The sequence below is a fragment of the Prunus avium genome, chromosome 6 (assembly GCF_965620075.1).
Source record: "Prunus avium chromosome 6, drPruAviu1.hap1.1, whole genome shotgun sequence".
In the NCBI taxonomy this organism is placed as follows: domain Eukaryota; kingdom Viridiplantae; phylum Streptophyta; class Magnoliopsida; order Rosales; family Rosaceae; genus Prunus; species Prunus avium.
The window spans coordinates 23,577,136-23,596,255 of NC_142289.1; the positions used below are offsets into that span (position 1 = coordinate 23,577,136).

Consider the following 19,120-nt stretch of genomic DNA (forward strand, 5'->3'; position numbering starts at 1 on the left):
AGGAGATCAACCGCGCAAGAGGAAAAAGCTGCCAGCGAGTTCTTTCTTTTCCTTTCTTCTTTTAATTTTCAGTTCTTATGTATTTATTTTTGAGTTCATCCCAGAACATGAGTAACTAATTTCTTGTTAGTTAGGGCTTAATCTTGAAGCCCTAAACATGATTTCAATTCTATAAACAAGTTTGAATGGATTTTTCAGTTTCTACAAGCGGGATGATTTCGGTTTCTCAATGTTATGTGAATTCTGATATTTTGTTTCTTTGAGTAGCTAACTTTGAAGCATGTATCGGAATTAAATTGTTGTAGAACATAGGTCAATTGCCATATTGAATGTGTTCTTGTTTGCAACGAATAATTGGGTTAAGAACTAGTTATGAGAAATCGATTCTTGAATTCCTAATAACAAATGCCATGTTTTAGGGTTTTTGTGACACTCATATTCTCTTTGATCTTAATGGATTCTTGATTGTTAAATTGAGTAAATGCCATACTGGATTTCAATTAAGAATACACGTATTGATGTAAATGCCATACACTTTACATACGCTTAAGAGAGAATCATACAACTCGAGTCAAATGCCATGATCTTGTTGTGAGTGTCGTCATCATATGCTTGCTAGAAATTGATTATCTATTGTTGTTTATGGATTGATTGATTGTTTGGAGGTGGATAGTGAGTCCTAGCTATTGTTCTTGATTGATTTTAAACTAATTTCTCTTAAACTCTAAGTTAAATTCTGTTTTGTTTTCTTTTATTTACAAAATCAAATCAAAACCCCCTTGGTGTTGGCGTGTGTGTGGAAGTCCTTGTGATTTCAATCTTTATTTTGTTTTCGTGTTTAATTGTGTTCTAGTTTTCTTTGTGTGACATTGATAAACATCTCTTTAGATTACAATCTCTGTGGGAATGACCCTTGCTTGCTTACTATACTATCATTTGATTTGTGCACTTGCAAGGTTTTAATATTGTTGTTAAAAATTACCAACAAGTTTTTGGCGCCGTTGCCGGGGATTGTTTATCTAATTAAGTTTTGTTTTCAATTTCAGGTATATGCTGGGACGTCGTTCGCAAGGTTACAAGCTTATACCATACGACCCTGAACTAGAGAACACACTTCGTTATCTCCATCGAGATAAAGATACGCAAGCTACACTTCCAATCAAGATGGGAGACGAGTTGGCACTCAACAACCTCACCCGACCTTTGAAGGATTTCACGGTTCCTAAAGCATTGGACCAGCCGTCATGTATTGCGTATCCAGCCACTACAACCACCTTTGAGATCAAGAGTGGCACCATTCACCTTTTGCCACAATTCTATGGCAAGCCTGGGGATGATCCTCACATACATATCAAGGATTTCTTTGCCGTGTGCGCGACTATGCACAATGGAGGGATTAGTGATGAGGCAATCAGATTGCGTTTGTTTCCATTCTCACTTAAGGAACGAGCCAAGGAGTGGCTCTATTCTTTACCTAGTGCATCTATCACTACATGGACAGCATTGGCTTCCAAGTTCCTTGCAAAGTTCTTTCCAGCTCAAAAGACAAACCGTATTAGGAAGGAGATCATGGGAGTGCAGCAACTAGATGGAGAATCATTTCATGAGTATTGGGATCGGTTTCAGAGACTCCTAGCTTCATGCCCTCATCACCAAATTGAAGATTGGCTACTTATGCAATACTTTTATGAGGGATTACTCGATTCAGAGAGGATGATGGTTGATGCTACTAGTGGAGGAGGCTTGATGAACAAGAGTGCTACTGAAGCTAAGGAGATGTTTGAGAACATTGCAGCAAACTCTCAACAATTTAATTATCGGAGAGCTCCCCCAAAGAAAGCAGGTGTTTATGAGGTAAGTGCTAGTGATATTGGTCCTCAAATAGCTAATTTGACTAACCTTGTTAAGCAGTTAATCCCTCAAGCACAAGTGTGTGCTGTGTGTGCTAATCCCGGACATCCTACGGAGTCTTGTCCAAGTTTGTATGGTGATGGAGAAGAGATGGCTCAAGCACACTATATGCAGCAACAAAAGCCAAGAAACGATCCATTTTCTACCACCTATAATCCGGGATGGCGGCAACACCCTAACTTTGGATGGAAGAACAACCAAAACGTGCAAACAACCCCAGTTCAACAAAATCAGTTTGTTCCTCAACAAAATGCACCACCACCACCTCCTAGGCAAGGTAAGTCTTTAGAAGAGTTAGTTAATTCTTTGGCATTAAGCACTCAAGGTTTTATGCAGGAAACAAGGCAAACACATACACAAATGTCTACAGCAATCAAGAGCCTTGAAAACCAAGTTGGACAAATTGCAGCCTCCTTGAGTCAAAGAGAGCCAGGACAGTTTCCAAGCCAAGTAATTCCAAATCCTAATGGAGGCCATGAAACCGCAAAGGCGATTACTCTTCGAAGTGGAAAAGAGGTGGGAAAGGATGACAATGAGGAGAGAAATTCAACCAAAACAGTGGCTGCCCCCTCTCCCAAGCTTACGGTTCCAAGTGACAACTCTAAGGTAAGTTCTCTTGTGGATCATTCGATTACTTCAAAGATTCCTTTTCCTCGTAGGTTTTTGAATTCAAAGAAGGAGCAAGTTTCAAAGGATATCCTAGAGACTTTCCGAAAAGTGCAAGTGAACATTCCCTTGCTCGATGCGATCCAACAAATTCCAAGCTATGCAAAATTCCTCAAAGATCTTTGTACAAATAAAAGGAAGTTCAAGGAGCATGAAACCGTGGCCTTAAGTGAAGAAGTTTCAGCCGTGCTATTGCGTAAATTGCCTCCTAAACTAAAGGATCCAGGGAGTTTTACTATACCTTGTCTCATTGGAAATCAAAGGTTTGAACATGCTTTATTAGACTTAGGTGCTTCAATTAATTTGATGCCTTTTTCTGTTTTTGAATCTTTAAATTTAGGTGAGCTTAAGAAGACTTCCGTGAGCATACAATTGGCTGATCGATCAATCAAGTATCCTAAGGGAGTGTTGGAAGATGTTTTGGTCAAGGTGAATGAGCTAATATTTCCAGCCGACTTTCTAGTGCTCGAGATGGAGGAAGTTCCTATTCCTGGAAAAGACCTTCCATTGATTCTAGGACGTCCATTCATGAGAACAGCAAGGACAAAAATCGATGTGTATGAAGGCACTCTCACAATGGCATTCGATGAGGAAACCGTGGAGTTTAAGGTATTAGATGCTTTAAAATATCCTAATGATGATCATGCTTGTTTTTCCATAGATGTACTTGAGCAGGTGGTACAAGAAACGTTTAATGCATCACAAGGAGAGACGCCATTGGAGAGGGCACTCATCCAAAGCCCCAAAACTGTGAATAAAGAAGGGAACACAGCTGTACTTGAAGCCGTGAATATGCTTGAGGCCTTGCCTCCCCAAAGAGGTAAGTCTAACTCTATTTTTGAGCCTCTTCCGTTATCTACTAATACGCTTGTTCCCTCTATTGTGAAAGCACCACAGGTTGAGCTAAAACCCCTTCCAGAGAACTTGAAATATGCATATTTAGGTGATGAAAAGACGCTGCCTGTAATCATTGCTTCTAATTTGAGTGCATCTGAAGAAGACAAACTAATTAGAGTTCTAAGGGAGCACAAGACTGCCCTAGGTTGGACCATTGCAGACATCAAAGGTATAAGCCCTACAAAGTGCATGCATAGGATCCTTTTGGAAGGAGAATCTAAACCTACAAGGGAAGCCCAAAGGAGGCTGAATCCGGTGATGAAAGAAGTTGTTAAGAAGGAAGTTTTGAAGCTTTTGGACGTGGGAATTATATACCCCATTTCGGATAGCAAGTGGGTGAGTCCCGTCCAAGTTGTTCCCAAGAAATCCGGAATTACCGTTGTGAAGAATGAAGACAATGAGTTGGTGCCTCAAAGAATTCAAACGGGTTGGAGAGTATGCATAGATTATAGAAAGCTCAATACCACGACACGTAAGGATCACTTTCCGTTACCATTTATTGATCAAATGCTTGAGCGTCTTGCAGGTCATAGTCATTATTGCTTCTTGGATGGATACTCTGGATACAATCAAATTGCCATTGCTCCGGAAGATCAAGAAAAGACCACCTTCACCTGTCCATTTGGTACGTTTGCTTATAGGCGTATGCCTTTTGGTTTATGTAACGCACCTGCCACTTTTCAACGTTGCATGATGTCAATTTTTTCTGATATGGTGGAGGAGATAATCGAGGTATTTATGGATGATTTTTCTGTTTTTGGTGATTCATTTGATATTTGTCTTCACAACCTTTCTTTAGTGTTGAAAAGGTGTCAGGAATGCAATTTAGTGCTCAATTGGGAGAAGTGCCACTTCATGGTACAGCAGGGTATTGTCTTGGGTCACATTATCTCTTGTAGGGGAATTGAAGTGGACAAGGCAAAAATCGACATTGTGAGAAGCTTGCAGCCCCCCAAAACCGTAAAGGAGATTAGGTCATTCCTAGGACATGCAGGGTTCTATAGGCGTTTCATCAAGGACTTTTCAAAGATATCAAGGCCCCTATGTCGGTTGCTTGGCAAAGATGTGGAATTCGAGTTTAATGAAGAGTGCTTGGCTGCATTTAACAAGCTTAAGGAGCTTTTGACATCTGCCCCTATCATGCAGCCTCCAGATTGGAATTTTCCCTTTGAGTTGATGTGTGACGCCTCGGATTATGCAGTGGGGGCCGTGCTTGGACAAAGAGTGCACAACGTACCACATGCCATCTATTATGCTTCCCGGACTTTGAATGATGCTCAGTTGAATTATTCAACTACGGAAAAGGAGTTGCTTGCTGTTATTTTTGCTTTAGAGAAATTTAGATCATATCTTATTGGCACTAAGGTAATTGTATTCTCTGATCATGCAGCACTTAGGTACCTCCTCCACAAGAAGGACGCCAAGCCGCGACTGATTAGGTGGACTCTCTTGCTTCAAGAATTTGATTTGGTGATTAGAGACAAGAAAGGGAGTGAAAACGTGGTGGCTGACCATTTGAGTAGGCTGGTGCACGGATCCAATGAAGAAGAGGACGTGCTTCCTCTACGTGAAAGTTTCCCCGATGAGCAACTCTTCACCTTCGAAGCCAAGGACCCTTGGTACGCTGACATTATCAATTACAAGGCTTCAAAACTGATTCCAGAGGATCTCACTCGAGCTCAAAAGGATAAGCTTGTGAAAACAAGTAAGTATTATGTTTGGGACGATCCATACTTATGGAAATATTGTCCAGATCAGATTGTTAGAAGGTGCGTGTCCGAATCTGAATTTAATTCTATACTTGCCTTTTGTCATTCATCTGCATGTGGTGGACATTTTGGTACTAAGAAAACAGCCCTTAAAGTATTGCAATGTGGTTTTTATTGGCCTAGCTTGTTCAAAGATGCATTTACTTATTGTTCCACATGTGATAGATGTCAAAGAACCGGTAACATTAGCTCTAGGAATCAAATGCCTTTAACGCCTATCCTTATTGTTGAAATATTTGATGTGTGGGGCATTGATTTTATGGGACCATTCCCTTCATCTTATGGCTTTATTTACATCCTTCTTGCTGTTGACTATGTCTCTAAATGGGTGGAAGCAATTCCTACCCGGACTAATGATTCAAAAGTTGTTTTGAGCTTTGTGAAGGACCACATCTTTTCTAGGTTTGGAACACCAAGAGCCATTATCAGCGATGGAGGCAGCCACTTTTGTAATAGGTCATTTGAGGCACTTTTAAAGCGGTATGGAATTACACATAGGGTCTCAACACCTTATCATCCCCAAACAAGTGGACAAGTGGAGATTAGTAACCGAGAAATCAAGCAAATCTTGGAGAAAACCGTGAGCCCTTCAAGGAAGGATTGGAGCTTGAGACTTAATGATGCATTATGGGCATATAGGACAGCCTACAAAACCCCCATTGGTATGTCTCCTTTTCGTTTGGTTTATGGTAAAGCATGTCACCTTCCGGTTGAACTTGAACATAGAGCATTTTGGGCAATCAAGAAATTCAATTTCGATATGAAAGAGGCTGGAGATGCAAGGCGACTCCAATTGAATGAATTGGATGAGATGAGGAATGATGCCTATGAGAGTGCACGAATTTACAAGGAAAAGACTAAGGCATTTCATGACAAAGCAATTCAAAGGAAGACCTTTGAAATAGGACAGAAAGTCTTGCTCTTCAATTCACGTCTCCGGCTATTCCCAGGTAAGTTACGTTCTAGATGGTACGGTCCTTTTGTTGTTACTAATGTTTTCCCTCATGGTGCAGTTGAGATTGAAAATGACAAGACGGGAAACATATTTAAAGTGAACGGACATCGCTTGAAGCCATACTATGAATCTTTTGAGTTGGGAAAAGAGAGCATGCACATGGATGCACCACCCCCATCTATTGTTTAATCATCTAAAGAACCGCGTCTGGCTGAAGACTTTAAACTTAGCGCTTCTTGGGAGGCAACCCAAGCATTCTTAACTTTTATTTTTAGTTTATGTGTGATTTCTCATATAATTTTCATATTTTTTGTTTTTGTTAAGTTTTGCATCATCAAATAATAGATTTTGTGTTCCAAAGAAAAAAATTCACATTTTTTTTAGCCCTAGAATGTTTGCAGCACATTTCAGATGTGTTACAGAAGTTTTTTTGGTCATTGGTTGAGTTTAAATGCCAGAAAATAGAAAAATAGCTTTTATGTTCTTATTTTGGTCAAAACTAGAATTTCTGCCTAAATTATTTTTTGCTGTTTTTCAGGTCAATCTGATGCCACCAACATGTTTAGAATAGTTATTCTGATGTTTTGGACCAGGTTTGGGGGTCTCCGGTAGCCTACATTATGTTTTAGGACGATTTGAAGCTCAAAAAAGGACCTAAAACACAAAAAAAGGCAGCTGCTGTTTTGCCCAGAATTTGAAGATTTTTCGTCACCAAAGAGGTTTTAGCGACGGTGTTCATCGGATTTTTCGTCACCAAAGAGGTTTTAGCAGCGGTGTTCATCAGATTTTTCGTCGCTAAAAGTCAGATTTCCAGATTTTTATGATTCCATATCCAGCTCAATTTTGTTCCAATTTCATCGCATTCCGAGACTTTTAGGAGCTATTACGGGTCTGTTGACATTCCAAGAAGCAAGTTGTGGGTGTTTAAGTTCGTCACATTGTCCATCCTCTCTCACTTCGACATATTCTATGCTTTGCTCAACCACACCTACACAAACCTGGGAAGTTCTCACACTCTCTCTCTCTCTTTAATTAATTTTGCATGACTTAGTTTTCTTTGTTTTAAACATTGAGGACAATGTTTGTTTTAAGTTGTGGGTGATTGAGTTCTTTGGTTTCATAACGCATGCAGCAGTCCTCTGTCTTTGTTTCCAATTCTGTTCTTGTCTGCTTCTGTTTTTGGAATTTGGCTCGCGTTGCGTTCTTTGTTTTTTCGTTCTGAATCCAACCATATAAAGAACGTGAAGTTTAGCCAAGTATTTTGTGAGATACGTGTAATTCTTTGCGCCTGGGTCAGAACTGCAGTTTGTTTATTGATTTTCAATTCCTTTCAACTTTCGGTTTTTATTTAATTAGTTTTTATTTTGTTGTTTTGTTTTGTTTGTGGTAGTCACTTCCCAATTCTATGATGAGATTGAATTTTATTTGCAATTAACTTTCAAGAAATGTTGAGCATGACAATAATTCTTTACATTATCTTTGTGTTAGCCTTATTTTTGTGATTAGACTTTGGAAATCCTTATGCACACAGCCACATTAATATGATGTTCGATTGGGGAGTTCACATGATTTAAATTCCCAAATAAGGGTGTAGACTTATATAACCCTTATCATGTGAGCTTTTGAGCCTATGCCTTTCTTTCTTGAGTGTTATATACTATTCGATAATTTTCTTGTCTACAAGTCGTTGTGATCTCATTATTCTTTGTTTTGGTCAAGTACTTGAGGATGTTTAAATTGTTTGCTAGAACTACTTTCATGATCTATTTGAGGCATACTTCGTGAACCACATGGATTCTAGGAAGTGATATAGGCCTTGTTTCTTTCGTTTGAGCCCTTCTAGCCAACCCGTATCACTTTTATCCCTAGTTAACCCCCTTGTGCCTTTTATGTAAGCTTTTTTCGTTCTTTACCCAATTCTCCTCACCTTAATCTATCATATGTTTATCCTACACCCTTCTAAGGAGTTTTGTTGAGTATTTTCGTTGTTAAGGGAGCATTGCACAAATTGGTCAATCATGTGGAAAGTGAAGGATACTATCTAAAAAATAAAAAAATAAAAAAATAAAAAAATAAAAAAAATAAAAAAATAAAAAAATACTAATTTCGAAGCCTTTTCAACTTGAGTTATTAAGCCCTAGGAGTGTTTTACATTTAATGCCCTAAAGCTAGCTAGCTTGGGAGTCATTGGCCTAACACTCGCTACATGGGTTGATTAGAAAGCTAATGGAGTTAGGAGAAGAAAAAAAAAATGTGTGAAAAAAAAAAAAAAAAAAAAAAAAAAAAAATTCAAGACAGTATCAATTCCGTGCTCAAAGTGCAAGATGTTATAATGGAAAGCTCTATGAATTCCTTAGAATTTGTTCATTCCTTATCTTTTTCTTGTTTCACCCATCACCCTAAACCTCATTACAACCTTAGTGAAAGTCCTACTTGATCCAAGGAGAAGTGTGGTTCCTCATGTGGAGAATAGGTGTGGAAGTACTATGGTCGGATGGTTTAAATGTTTTCAAGTATGCGATATCTTCCCATGAGATTTTTTATATTTGTCATGTGCCTTTATTTCAATTATGTGAGTACATCCTATTGCTTTGATTCCTCTCACATATATGAGTGACACTACCTAGTCAAATTTCGAGTGCTGTCATTGGAGTGAACATCCTTGGTGAGAATTGAAGTCAAAGCTTGTTCTTATTTGGTTATTTAACTTTTGTGAAGCATAAGTCGTAGTTATGTTAATGTTGGCTATGTCACACACGACACTCCAAGTTGTTCAACTAAAGTTTGGTTAACCCTTTGATAATGTCTTGAGTTATTGTTGCTTATTTCTTGGAAGTTAGCTAACGGTTGGTGATTATCTCTGAGATCAATATTGGGAAGTTAGTCAATCGCTTGTTTGCGTTGAGTCTTTGTTCTTTTGTTTTTATTTTCTGTGTTGTTTTGCTCGAGGACTAGCAAAATCTAAGTTGTGGGTATTTGATAAGTCCATAAATATACTCATTTATGTACTCTCTTTACTTAGGCTTTGTAGAAGAATTAGACTTAAAAAGGGCTTATTACTTCACTTTTCTGATTTTCAGCTTTTCTGCGCTCTTAGAAGGATTTTAAGGGAAAATCAACTTTTCGGAGGAATTTTAGTGCAAGATCAATTGGAGATGAAAGCTAACACCTTGAAGTTGAATCTGTGATTTTTCCAGAATTTTCTACCGAGCCAATTGGTACAGTATTACAAGTAAAGTTAGCCCACGTGCAGACAGGACAGTTTCGTACATGTTACGTGAATATGAAGAAACGGAAGCCTTCCCGAATTTTCCAAGTTACGTGCTATATATGGTTGGAAAGATAAGACATTTATCTTTCTAAAATATATTTTTCCTGATTTTTCTAGAAGGCCGAAGATCCCCAAATCGTGTGACAATTGGGCTGAGCTGTATTTCCCTGTGGAGTTAGGAATTGTGATCTTTACTTTCCTATTTGGATTCCTTGTTTACCAAGACTTCTTGGACGACTTTTCAGTAAATTTTAGAGTTTAGGACTTTGATTTAAGTCATATAAAAGGCCAGCCAAGGCCCCATACAGAGGATTCAGGTCCGAAGGAGATCAACCGCGCAAGAGGAAAAAGCTGCCAGCGAGTTCTTTCTTTTCCTTTCTTCTTTTAATTTTCAGTTCTTATGTATTTATTTTTGAGTTCATCCCAGAACATGAGTAACTAATTTCTTGTTAGTTAGGGCTTAATCTTGAAGCCCTAAACATGATTTCAATTCTATAAACAAGTTTGAATGGATTTTTTAGTTTCTACAAGCGGGATGATTTCGGTTTCTCAATGTTATGTGAATTCTGATATTTTGTTTCTTTGAGTAGCTAACTTTGAAGCATGTATCGGAATTAAATTGTTGTAGAACATAGGTCAATTGCCATATTGAATGTGTTCTTGTTTGCAACGAATAATTGGGTTAAGAACTAGTTATGAGAAATCGATTCTTGAATTCCTAATAACAAATGCCATGTTTTAGGGTTTTTGTGACACTCATATTCTCTTTGATCTTAATGGATTCTTGATTGTTAAATTGAGTAAATGCCATACTGGATTTCAATTAAGAATACACGTATTGATGTAAATGCCATACACTTTACATACGCTTAAGAGAGAATCATACAACTCGAGTCAAATGCCATGATCTTGTTGTGAGTGTCGTCATCATATGCTTGCTAGAAATTGATTATCTATTGTTGTTTATGGATTGATTGATTGTTTGGAGGTGGATAGTGAGTCCTAGCTATTGTTCTTGATTGATTTTAAACTAATTTCTCTTAAACTCTAAGTTAAATTCTGTTTTGTTTTCTTTTATTTACAAAATCAAATCAAAACCCCCTTGGTGTTGGCGTGTGTGTGGAAGTCCTTGTGATTTCAATCTTTATTTTGTTTTCGTGTTTAATTGTGTTCTAGTTTTCTTTGTGTGACATTGATAAACATCTCTTTAGATTACAATCTCTGTGGGAATGACCCTTGCTTGCTTACTATACTATCATTTGATTTGTGCACTTGCAAGGTTTTAATATTGTTGTTAAAAATTACCAACACTTATCAAAGTCCACAGGGTCCTCTCCATGCTTTTGGCGGGTGTTGTTGAGCTGAGTCGTAGTGACTCTTTCCTCATGCTGGAAGTATTTCTTGCAAAATCTGCCTGCCAAATCCTCCTAGGAGTGAATAGAGCCTGGTGCCAGTGTTGTATACCATGTATAAGTGCGGTCGGTAAGCCTTTTTGAAAACTCCAGGAGACGGAGATTATGGTCACTGGCATGTGGTCCTAAAGCATCAATGAAGCGGTTGACATGCTCATTTGGGCTTCATTTCCTTTTGTAAAAAAGGACAAAGCTTGGTGCCTCATAGCCTTTGGGATAAGGCTGCTAGAGTAGGCTCGATGGATAGGGTGGTTGAGGGATATACTTCCAATCTTCTTGACTTCGGCTAAGCTCATTTTCCAGCATGGCAATGACGTCCTCCTGAGTGACAAAAGACGGCCCCTTTTGTTCAGAACCTTTTTCTGCAGCAACAGACTCTTCTTAGAGGGCCCTCTCGTGCTCTTCACTTGGCTTAAAAACTGAACTTTTCAGTTCCTCGATTGTTTCCATGATTTCCCTCTAGGTTTCCCCCATAGCTTGGATTAGGGGTGGGCACGATCCGATTCAGCCCGGTTCTCTCTTAAACCCGAAACTGGAATCGATACTATTCATCCAATCCGATCTAGTCCGATTTTTCATTAAAACACCTTATAGAACCAGACCAACCCAAACCTATTTATATCCAGTTTGATTTCCGGTTTTCGGCTCTTGAGCCCTTTTTTTTTTTTTTGGAATTTTAAAGAGATTTAAGCCCAATTGAATTTTCTAAAATTTTTGGGCTTACAAATTCACAATTAGCCTAGTTCCCTTCCATTTGTTCCAAACGAAATTTAGCAAACATTAAATTTAAAATTACAACCCAATAACAAAACAAAAACACATATAGCAAATAAAATTACAAAAATAACATTCAAACTATTCCATCTTCCAGTGAAAAAAAAGAAGCTCCATCTTCCCCTTGTTCCTTCTCGAAGGTCTCTTGGCAACACGAAGAGGCATTTTCTTCAAACCTTCTCTATTAAGATCCTCTCCCAGCCCCCTGCATGTAGAAAAAGAGAATTCATGTGCAAAAAGGCAGACAAAAACAAATAACATATGACAAGAGAAAACATAAACAAATAACAAGTGTTGTGGTAATCGTTGTGGGAATTGTTACATAAACAAAAACATAACTATATATGATTTTTATGCATAAAGAAAGTCAAAAAGGTGTGGACAACCAACATGGCCTATGATATGCTTTACAACCACAAAGAAAGAAGACGTCATCAACAACAACAAGCAATTCACTAAATTGCAGATCTTTCAAGAATATAAAAGTGCCTATTAAAATAAAGAATTTACACATATAACCGGTCGAAATTAACAAAAAAACAATTCAAAGTTTGCAGCTTTAGCAGTAAAAGAGAGAAAGGAAACCTGGGTCATGGCCCTTTGGAGCAAAAGAGAAGCACTACAAGGAAAATCCCTTTCAGCGACGAAACAAGATGGTCGCTATAACAGCTAATTTCGTCGCCAAAGGTAAATAGCGACGAAACCCAGTTTCGTCACTAAAATATTTTAGCGACCAAAATTGTTGTCGCTAAACAACTCAAAGTTGGTCGCATATAGAGAGAGAGTTGCCGCCAAAATACCAAAAATTTCCGCGAACATGGAATTATTTGGCGACGAAATAAATCTTTGGTCGCCTGAATAGTTCGGCGACGAATATTTGGTCGTGAGAGAGGTTTGTTTATTTGTCGCATATGCGAGTTTGTATTGATTTTTTTTTTTTATAAATAATTATTTATATTTCAAGCTTTGTAACAGAATATTATTTAGTCCATAAAGTTTTTGAAAAACAGTAAATAGATGAAATTAATAGGAATAGCATAATTACTATTCAAAAGATACTAGTTTAAGCACAGATCAATGTATGCTAGATAAAAAAACCCCCAAGGTATGCTAGATAAAAAAAACCATCGAGTAGCTAGATACAAAGCCCCTAGAACCCCCAAGGTAGGCTAGATACAAAAACCATCAAGTATGTACACACAACCTAATGACTATTTCCAATATCATTAAGATCCTCATAAACATTATGTGAACCACCACTATTACCTTGATCATCATCACAAGGAGAATCACCAACATGCGAGGACAGAACACCTATATGTGAAGGTAGAGGACCATCATGTGTTCGCATCCACTCAATGACATCCAAAAGTTTACCCACTGTGCCCTGAAGCTCACTTACTGTGCCTTTCAACTCACCAATTGTGCCTTGAAGTTCCTCAACCTTTTGCTGTGTAGCAAAAGAAGAGGCAACTCCACCACTATGCGAACTCTCCACTCGGAGACTAGAACCCAAGCCTCGAATCCTCTTGCCCTTTGCAACCCCAAATTCTACAGTCATGATCTCTAATTGTTGTGGGATAGGGAGTGTGACTTGATCTAGTGGACTTGATCTAGCAATAAAAATAAATAAAAAATTCAGTTAGACACAGTAAACCCACAACACAAGTCAGAAAAAAAAAAAACAAAAAAAAGGCAGATGCCATATTTTTAGCTATCCATACCTCTTAAGCAAATATAGCCTCTTAAGTAAGTAATTCAAACACCCTGCTGCTAAAAAGAAAAAGAAAAAAACAAATCTGTTAGACACTATATTTTTGGAGGGCTTGAGTCCAAATTAGTCTTCAAACTCAAAATAGTATATGCCTTTCACCTCTAAGTTTCACCACTCATCATTAAACAAAAACATTACTTTTCTGAGTTAACTCAAAACAGTAACATAATAAGACATCACATGAAGCACCAAATATCCAAGATAAAAGTCTCAACATAAAACCAAATGGTTCAAAATAATATTGTAATCAACACATCCACTTTATACAGTTAAAACATGTACAATGAATAAAGTCAGGCTTAAGGTCACATGTCTCTCATGTAGTATATGAATTATCTGAAATTACTAATTAGGCTCTTCATCTCAATTCTAGAACAAATTATTATTCTTTATAGTTCTTAATTATATATGCCCTAAATGATTATAAAAACCATTTCAAATAACAAAAATTTACTAATTGAATGACCTTGCATAAAATTCAAGCTACCAGTGATCATCACACAAAGCCAAAATGGTTTGTTAAAAGAGGAAAAAAAAGTGGCCGAAAGAGCTTGAAAAGGATTTCCAAAACAATCAAACCAACATTGAAGGATGATACTCCATCAGTTAAATTCTATTGTCCAATTAAGTGGTACTACACTTAGACACCAATACTAAGGGAAAGAAAAATAATTGCTAAACTGACGAGTTAATCTATGGGCCGATGACCCTGCAGCTAGCTTATATATAAAATATAGAGACAACTCTGCACCTAGCTTATATCTAAACTATAAAGAGAACTCAATAAGCTACATTGGCAAAAAAATCAACAATAATATCAACAACAAAAAAAACATTAGCTCACAGACAAAGGCAAAGGAACCTTGAAACGAATACACACCCACATGACCAACTTCCAACTTCTAACTTTTTACTTCAATTATATAAATGAATTGTTATATTCTTTCTTCCAAGAGATAGTAAAGAAATTCATATTTAATCCAGAAGTATCAAGCAAACATTCAAGACTTGGAAAATAATCAATCTCAAAGCATTAAAACATAAAAAAATGAATTAACTACTGGGTACGTGTGCAAGTGAAACATCTCAAATTTGACACAGAACCCACATCAAATGCAAAACAGGGCATTCATATCAGACACAAAACTTTACTCAAATTTGACATAGAACCCACAATAACCACTTGAAAAAGAAAAGTCATTGTATTCAGAAAACTTGGACTGTTGAATGTTCAAGCAGTTAAGATATAAAAAAGGAAAAAACAAGCACTGATATTCAGTTTCGATTTAAATTCCTGGGTATCTATTTCCGATTTTCCTTGATTATTTTCTCAGCAACCAAATGGAAACTGAAAATCAGCGCTCAAAAGAAAATAAAGGTAAGCGAGACAAGGTAGACTCACCAGAAGCATTCCGTTGAAACACGCAGTGAGGACTTCGGAGATGGAGTTTTTAGATGGCCGTCATTTCTTGACCGTGGTAGGGAAAGGCGTGCGCGATGGAGGATCGCTTGCTGACGTCGGTGGAGGATTGCTTTGCCGATGTGAGAGCAGCGGAGAGTGAGTCTGAGAGGAAATAACGAGTTGGGAACTTTTTATTTTTATTTTTCTATTTATACTCTCTAGATTAGCCCCAACAACTATTTGGTCGCCCATATGCTAACATAATAAAACATCGTCGTTTTACGGCTTACATTTTTGTAGCACAATGATCTGCGACGAAAAACAAATGGTCGCCGACCCCACGAAATTTTTAAGCGCCAATTCTAACTTAGCGACAACACATTAAAACTTAGCGACCCAATATTTTCGTTGCCAAAAATTTTAGAGTTTCGCGCGCACCCAATTTAGTAAATCGCGACCAAATATATGTTTGGTTGCCAAGTGCTCGCCTAACCACCAAAACCTTTTGTCGCCCTTAGTTGATAAATTAGTCGCTATTTAGTTGACTCCAGTCATGAAGGGGGTCTAAAAATCACGAACTTTTTGGCGACTAACTGAAAAAATTTCGTCGCCAATGCCCTTTTTGGCGACCAAAATATGGTGCATCGCTAAAATTTTCTTCGTAGAAGAGCTTTTTCCCTTGTAGTCAAGTGGATGCTACAGCACCTCCTAAAGCACGCACAAGCTCTCCCTACACAGAAACAAAAACAACCCATTGCACCAAAACCAATTCCAAGTCCAAAAATCCACATAAATCGAAAATTGTACACTACTGAACAAGGAAAATAGGTACCTTGAGCTTTGCCTAGTTGAGCGTTGTCGTCAGAGAGAGAGAGAGAGAGAGAGAGAGAGAGAGAGAGAGGGAATAGAGAAAGGGCGGCTGAGAAAATAATGAAGGGGAGAAGAGATGAGGAGAGATCTGAGTTAGGGTTAGCAACTAAAAGATAAATGGGGTGAGGTTATGTGCAGCCCTTTCTATATAAAGAATGTAGAATCGGTGCACCAACCAATCATAATATGGTATATTTAAATAATTTTTAAAAATTATACATTTAATAAATAACCGGTCCGGTCTGGTCTAATCCAGTTTTTTAAACAGCAAATCGGAACTAGAACCGGGTTGAACCAATGCAGTTCGGTTTTTGGTTAACTCAGTCCAATTTTGGTCAACACGATTTTTTCCAGTTTGGTTCGGCTCGGTTCTTCGATTTTCCGGTTTAAATGCCCACCCCTAGCATGGATGGCCGCAACAAGGTCCGTGAGGGTAAAAGTCCCATCACTTGCATGTTCTTCTCCTCTTGGAGAGGCATTTTGCCTTGACTCCGAGTCACCATGGTTTGGACCGTCTTGGGAAGCCATGGTGTTGCTTCTAGACTTAGCTGAACACGATGCTAGATATTTCATTAGGTACTGGGCTGGGATTTTCCTAAGGCATTGGGTCATTGGCATCGTATTTCCAACAGTCAGCTAAGTCTTCTATGGTTTCGTCAAGCTGCTAGAAGTAGCTTATTTACTCTACTTTTTGACGAGGTGCTGGATGCCTTAGCTAATGTGGGGCTTTCCTAAATGTTGCAGACCATTACATATTCTCCTAAGGCAATGGGCCACCTTTTTCTCTCTTTATTGCTTACCCATGTGTTTGGGCCCAAAAAATGGGCTTGAGTTTTGGTGCTCCCAAGTAGCCCAAAACTTCCATCCCTTGATCCCTCAATGGGCCTCGTGAGTGCTCGTACCCATCCATACCACAACCTTCTCAGTAAGCCCCAGGTATTCACGTGGCTTGGGCCCACTTGAGCTTGTAGCGTGGCTTAGAATAGTGGTTTTTGCTTGGCATCGCGTGTTTATTTAGCATGTTCATGCTCGAGTTCAATTACGCTGTAATAGGCTATGACCAGACCAAATGGCACTCAACAGGTCAGTAAGTGTGAGTTCACAGAGCCGGTACGTTTTACGAGCTCATTTTGACCCTTCTGCATGGCGGGTTCGTCTGTTTGCTTGGCGTGGCGCGTGGCCCACAACTCGTGCAGGTGCGCCCGACAAATTCTCGCATGTCCCAATTGGGCTCCTCTCATAGTTAAATATTGTGCTGGGCTAGAAATAAGCCTGGGCCTAGCCTTGGATTTTTGGGCCTTAACACCATTAAATGGTGATTTAATCCGGACAAATCAGTTTCTAAAAATTGATTTTTAGGATTAGGCCCAGCCTCTAATCTCTCCAAAGAAACGTGAAAATTGGATCATCACCGTTGATTTCAATTTCAGAGTTTAAATCAGCAGATTTTTGGAAAGATCTTTTCTCTCAAAGGCCCACATGACTTTGAAAGTCAAAGTTTTCAACTGGGCAGAGGAAGTGATGGGGAGTTAATAAAAATAGGTTAACCAGAAGAACACTCCCCATAAACATTTAAAATGCCAGAAAAGAAGGGCAGACTCATAAGGGCTCTGCATCAGAGCAGGTTTTGTTTTCAAAAAAGGTAACAGGAAACAGGAGAGTTGTTCGCCAGAAAAAGCAAATGGACCATCATAGAAATTGGACTGTTGATGGTTCTTTTTGCCAGATTAATAACTCCCCCCTTTTGTGTTGGAAAGGGAAAATCCTTTTCAAAAGATCTACCCTCCAGATATTAAAGAATAAACCCTCATTCAAAGCCTCTATAAATACGAGAGGAGGTGAACAAGGTTAAAGACAGCCAAAAATTCAAATCAAAACAAAAACTCTCAAGTCATACAGACAAAATTGAAACAACACCATCGATCTCAAAAGCCTTCAGACTCTGAAGCAATCAAGCCATTTGGTTTGAAAATTCACTACGCCAAAAATTGAAAGCTATGTCACCTAAAAGACGTCGAAAAGTGAATTTCGCAACGTTGTTTTAAAATTGGCTACAAATCATGTTAGCATTTATAGAAGCGACGTCATAGGATATCTAATACGGTGGTTTATGAAAACATATTCAAAACCACGTCGGTTGTCAAGACAAAGCGACGTGGATTTAAAACACGCTAAACACTGTTCACTGAAGTGACCTAAATTTTCACAACTTGCACTTGCTCTTCTAAGTTTCCCTCTCGTTGCTCTCAATGAAAATTTCCAATCTCTCTCGACCTCTCCCTATCTAGACCTCACTTGGTTCAAACCATCTCTCTCTCTCTCTCGTTCGATCATATCTCTCCCTCTCTCTCGTTCTATCATATTTCTCTCTCTCTCTCTCTCTCTCTCTCTCTCTCTCTCTCTCTCTCTCTCTCTCTCTCTCTTGTTCTATCATATCTCTAAGGTCGTCATCTCTTTCGCATGCACTGTGGGTTCCGTCAATTTGGAGTTGTCTTGCCGTGGCTACCGTCGACATTGGCGTTCACTGCCCTGTCCTTGGCTGTTGTTGACATTCGCGTTCGCTGTCGTCGATTTCTCGTTCCTTGGGCTTATGCCATTGGAGGTCACTGAGCTCCCTCAAGTTCGCGACCCTTCACCAACAATCTCAGGTACTTTCGCTAAGCCTTTTACTTTGTCAATCACGAATTTGGGTTTGGGCTTCTCCCTCTTCTGAGTCAGAGATATGTTTTTTTGGCTTGTTTGGTTAGATTGGAAGGCTTCTCCCTTAAGAAATACTGTTGTTCATATTTTAAGAATTACTCATGTTCCTTCATTTTGGTTGATTTGGTTGTTGTGGTGCTATTTTCATGCGTTTTTTTTTTTTTTTTTTTTGTCCTTTCTGTAGATTTCTTGTCATTGGTAGATTTTGATTGAAATTGTTGGGTTAATTGAAATAGGTTTTGGGTTCTATAAATTTATGTTTATAGCAAAGTGGCATGCTGATATATGACTGAAAATATTAAAGTTGGGTGTGAGGATATATGGGTGGTGGATAAAGTAAATGTCAATGAATGAAGTTAATCATGTATGACATTTCTCTATTTGATTTGTTTCAATGTATGAAGTTTTCTGTAATTTGAGAACTATATTGTGAGATCATGCTCTAATTCTTCTTTTTTTATTTGCAGATTTATATCTTTTCACCATCATTTTATTTATATATTTTTTCCTTTTGCAGGTTCTCTATGGTCCTTTTTATGCTCATTTTTACAGGGTTTCTATGGAAATATAGTTCAATGGTAAAATTTCTCTTTCACTAATTTTATTTGTTTATAATCTTAGCTTTTTTTTTTTTTTTTTCTTTCTGTCATTTTGATTTATTTACAGGGATGATGGAGGAGACTTCAATTGTGCATCATTTGTATGTTTCGATGAGGAAG

The 19,120-nt window shown here is 38.2% G+C and overlaps 2 protein-coding genes across 2 annotated transcripts; one reads left to right on the forward strand and one right to left on the reverse strand.

Moving 5' to 3' along the window:
- The first annotated feature begins 594 nt into the window (after positions 1-594).
- LOC148293867 (uncharacterized) lies at positions 595-6,397 on the forward strand. The gene has a single exon (XM_088254811.1). The coding sequence runs from the start codon at positions 1,051-1,053 to the stop codon at positions 6,385-6,387; it is 5,337 nt and encodes a 1,778-aa protein (XP_088110937.1). The 5' UTR covers positions 595-1,050; the 3' UTR covers positions 6,388-6,397.
- A 5,211-nt stretch (positions 6,398-11,608) lies between these two features.
- Positions 11,609-15,117, reverse strand: LOC110750943 (uncharacterized). Its single transcript, XM_021951333.2, has 4 exons — positions 14,832-15,117; positions 13,380-13,425; positions 12,922-13,268; positions 11,609-11,860 (listed from the first exon to the last, which is right to left on the reverse strand). Exons 3-4 carry the CDS (start codon positions 13,214-13,216, stop codon positions 11,826-11,828), a joined length of 330 nt encoding a protein of 109 aa, XP_021807025.1. The 5' UTR covers positions 13,217-13,268; positions 13,380-13,425; positions 14,832-15,117; the 3' UTR covers positions 11,609-11,825.
- Between the last annotated feature and the right edge of the window lie 4,003 nt (positions 15,118-19,120).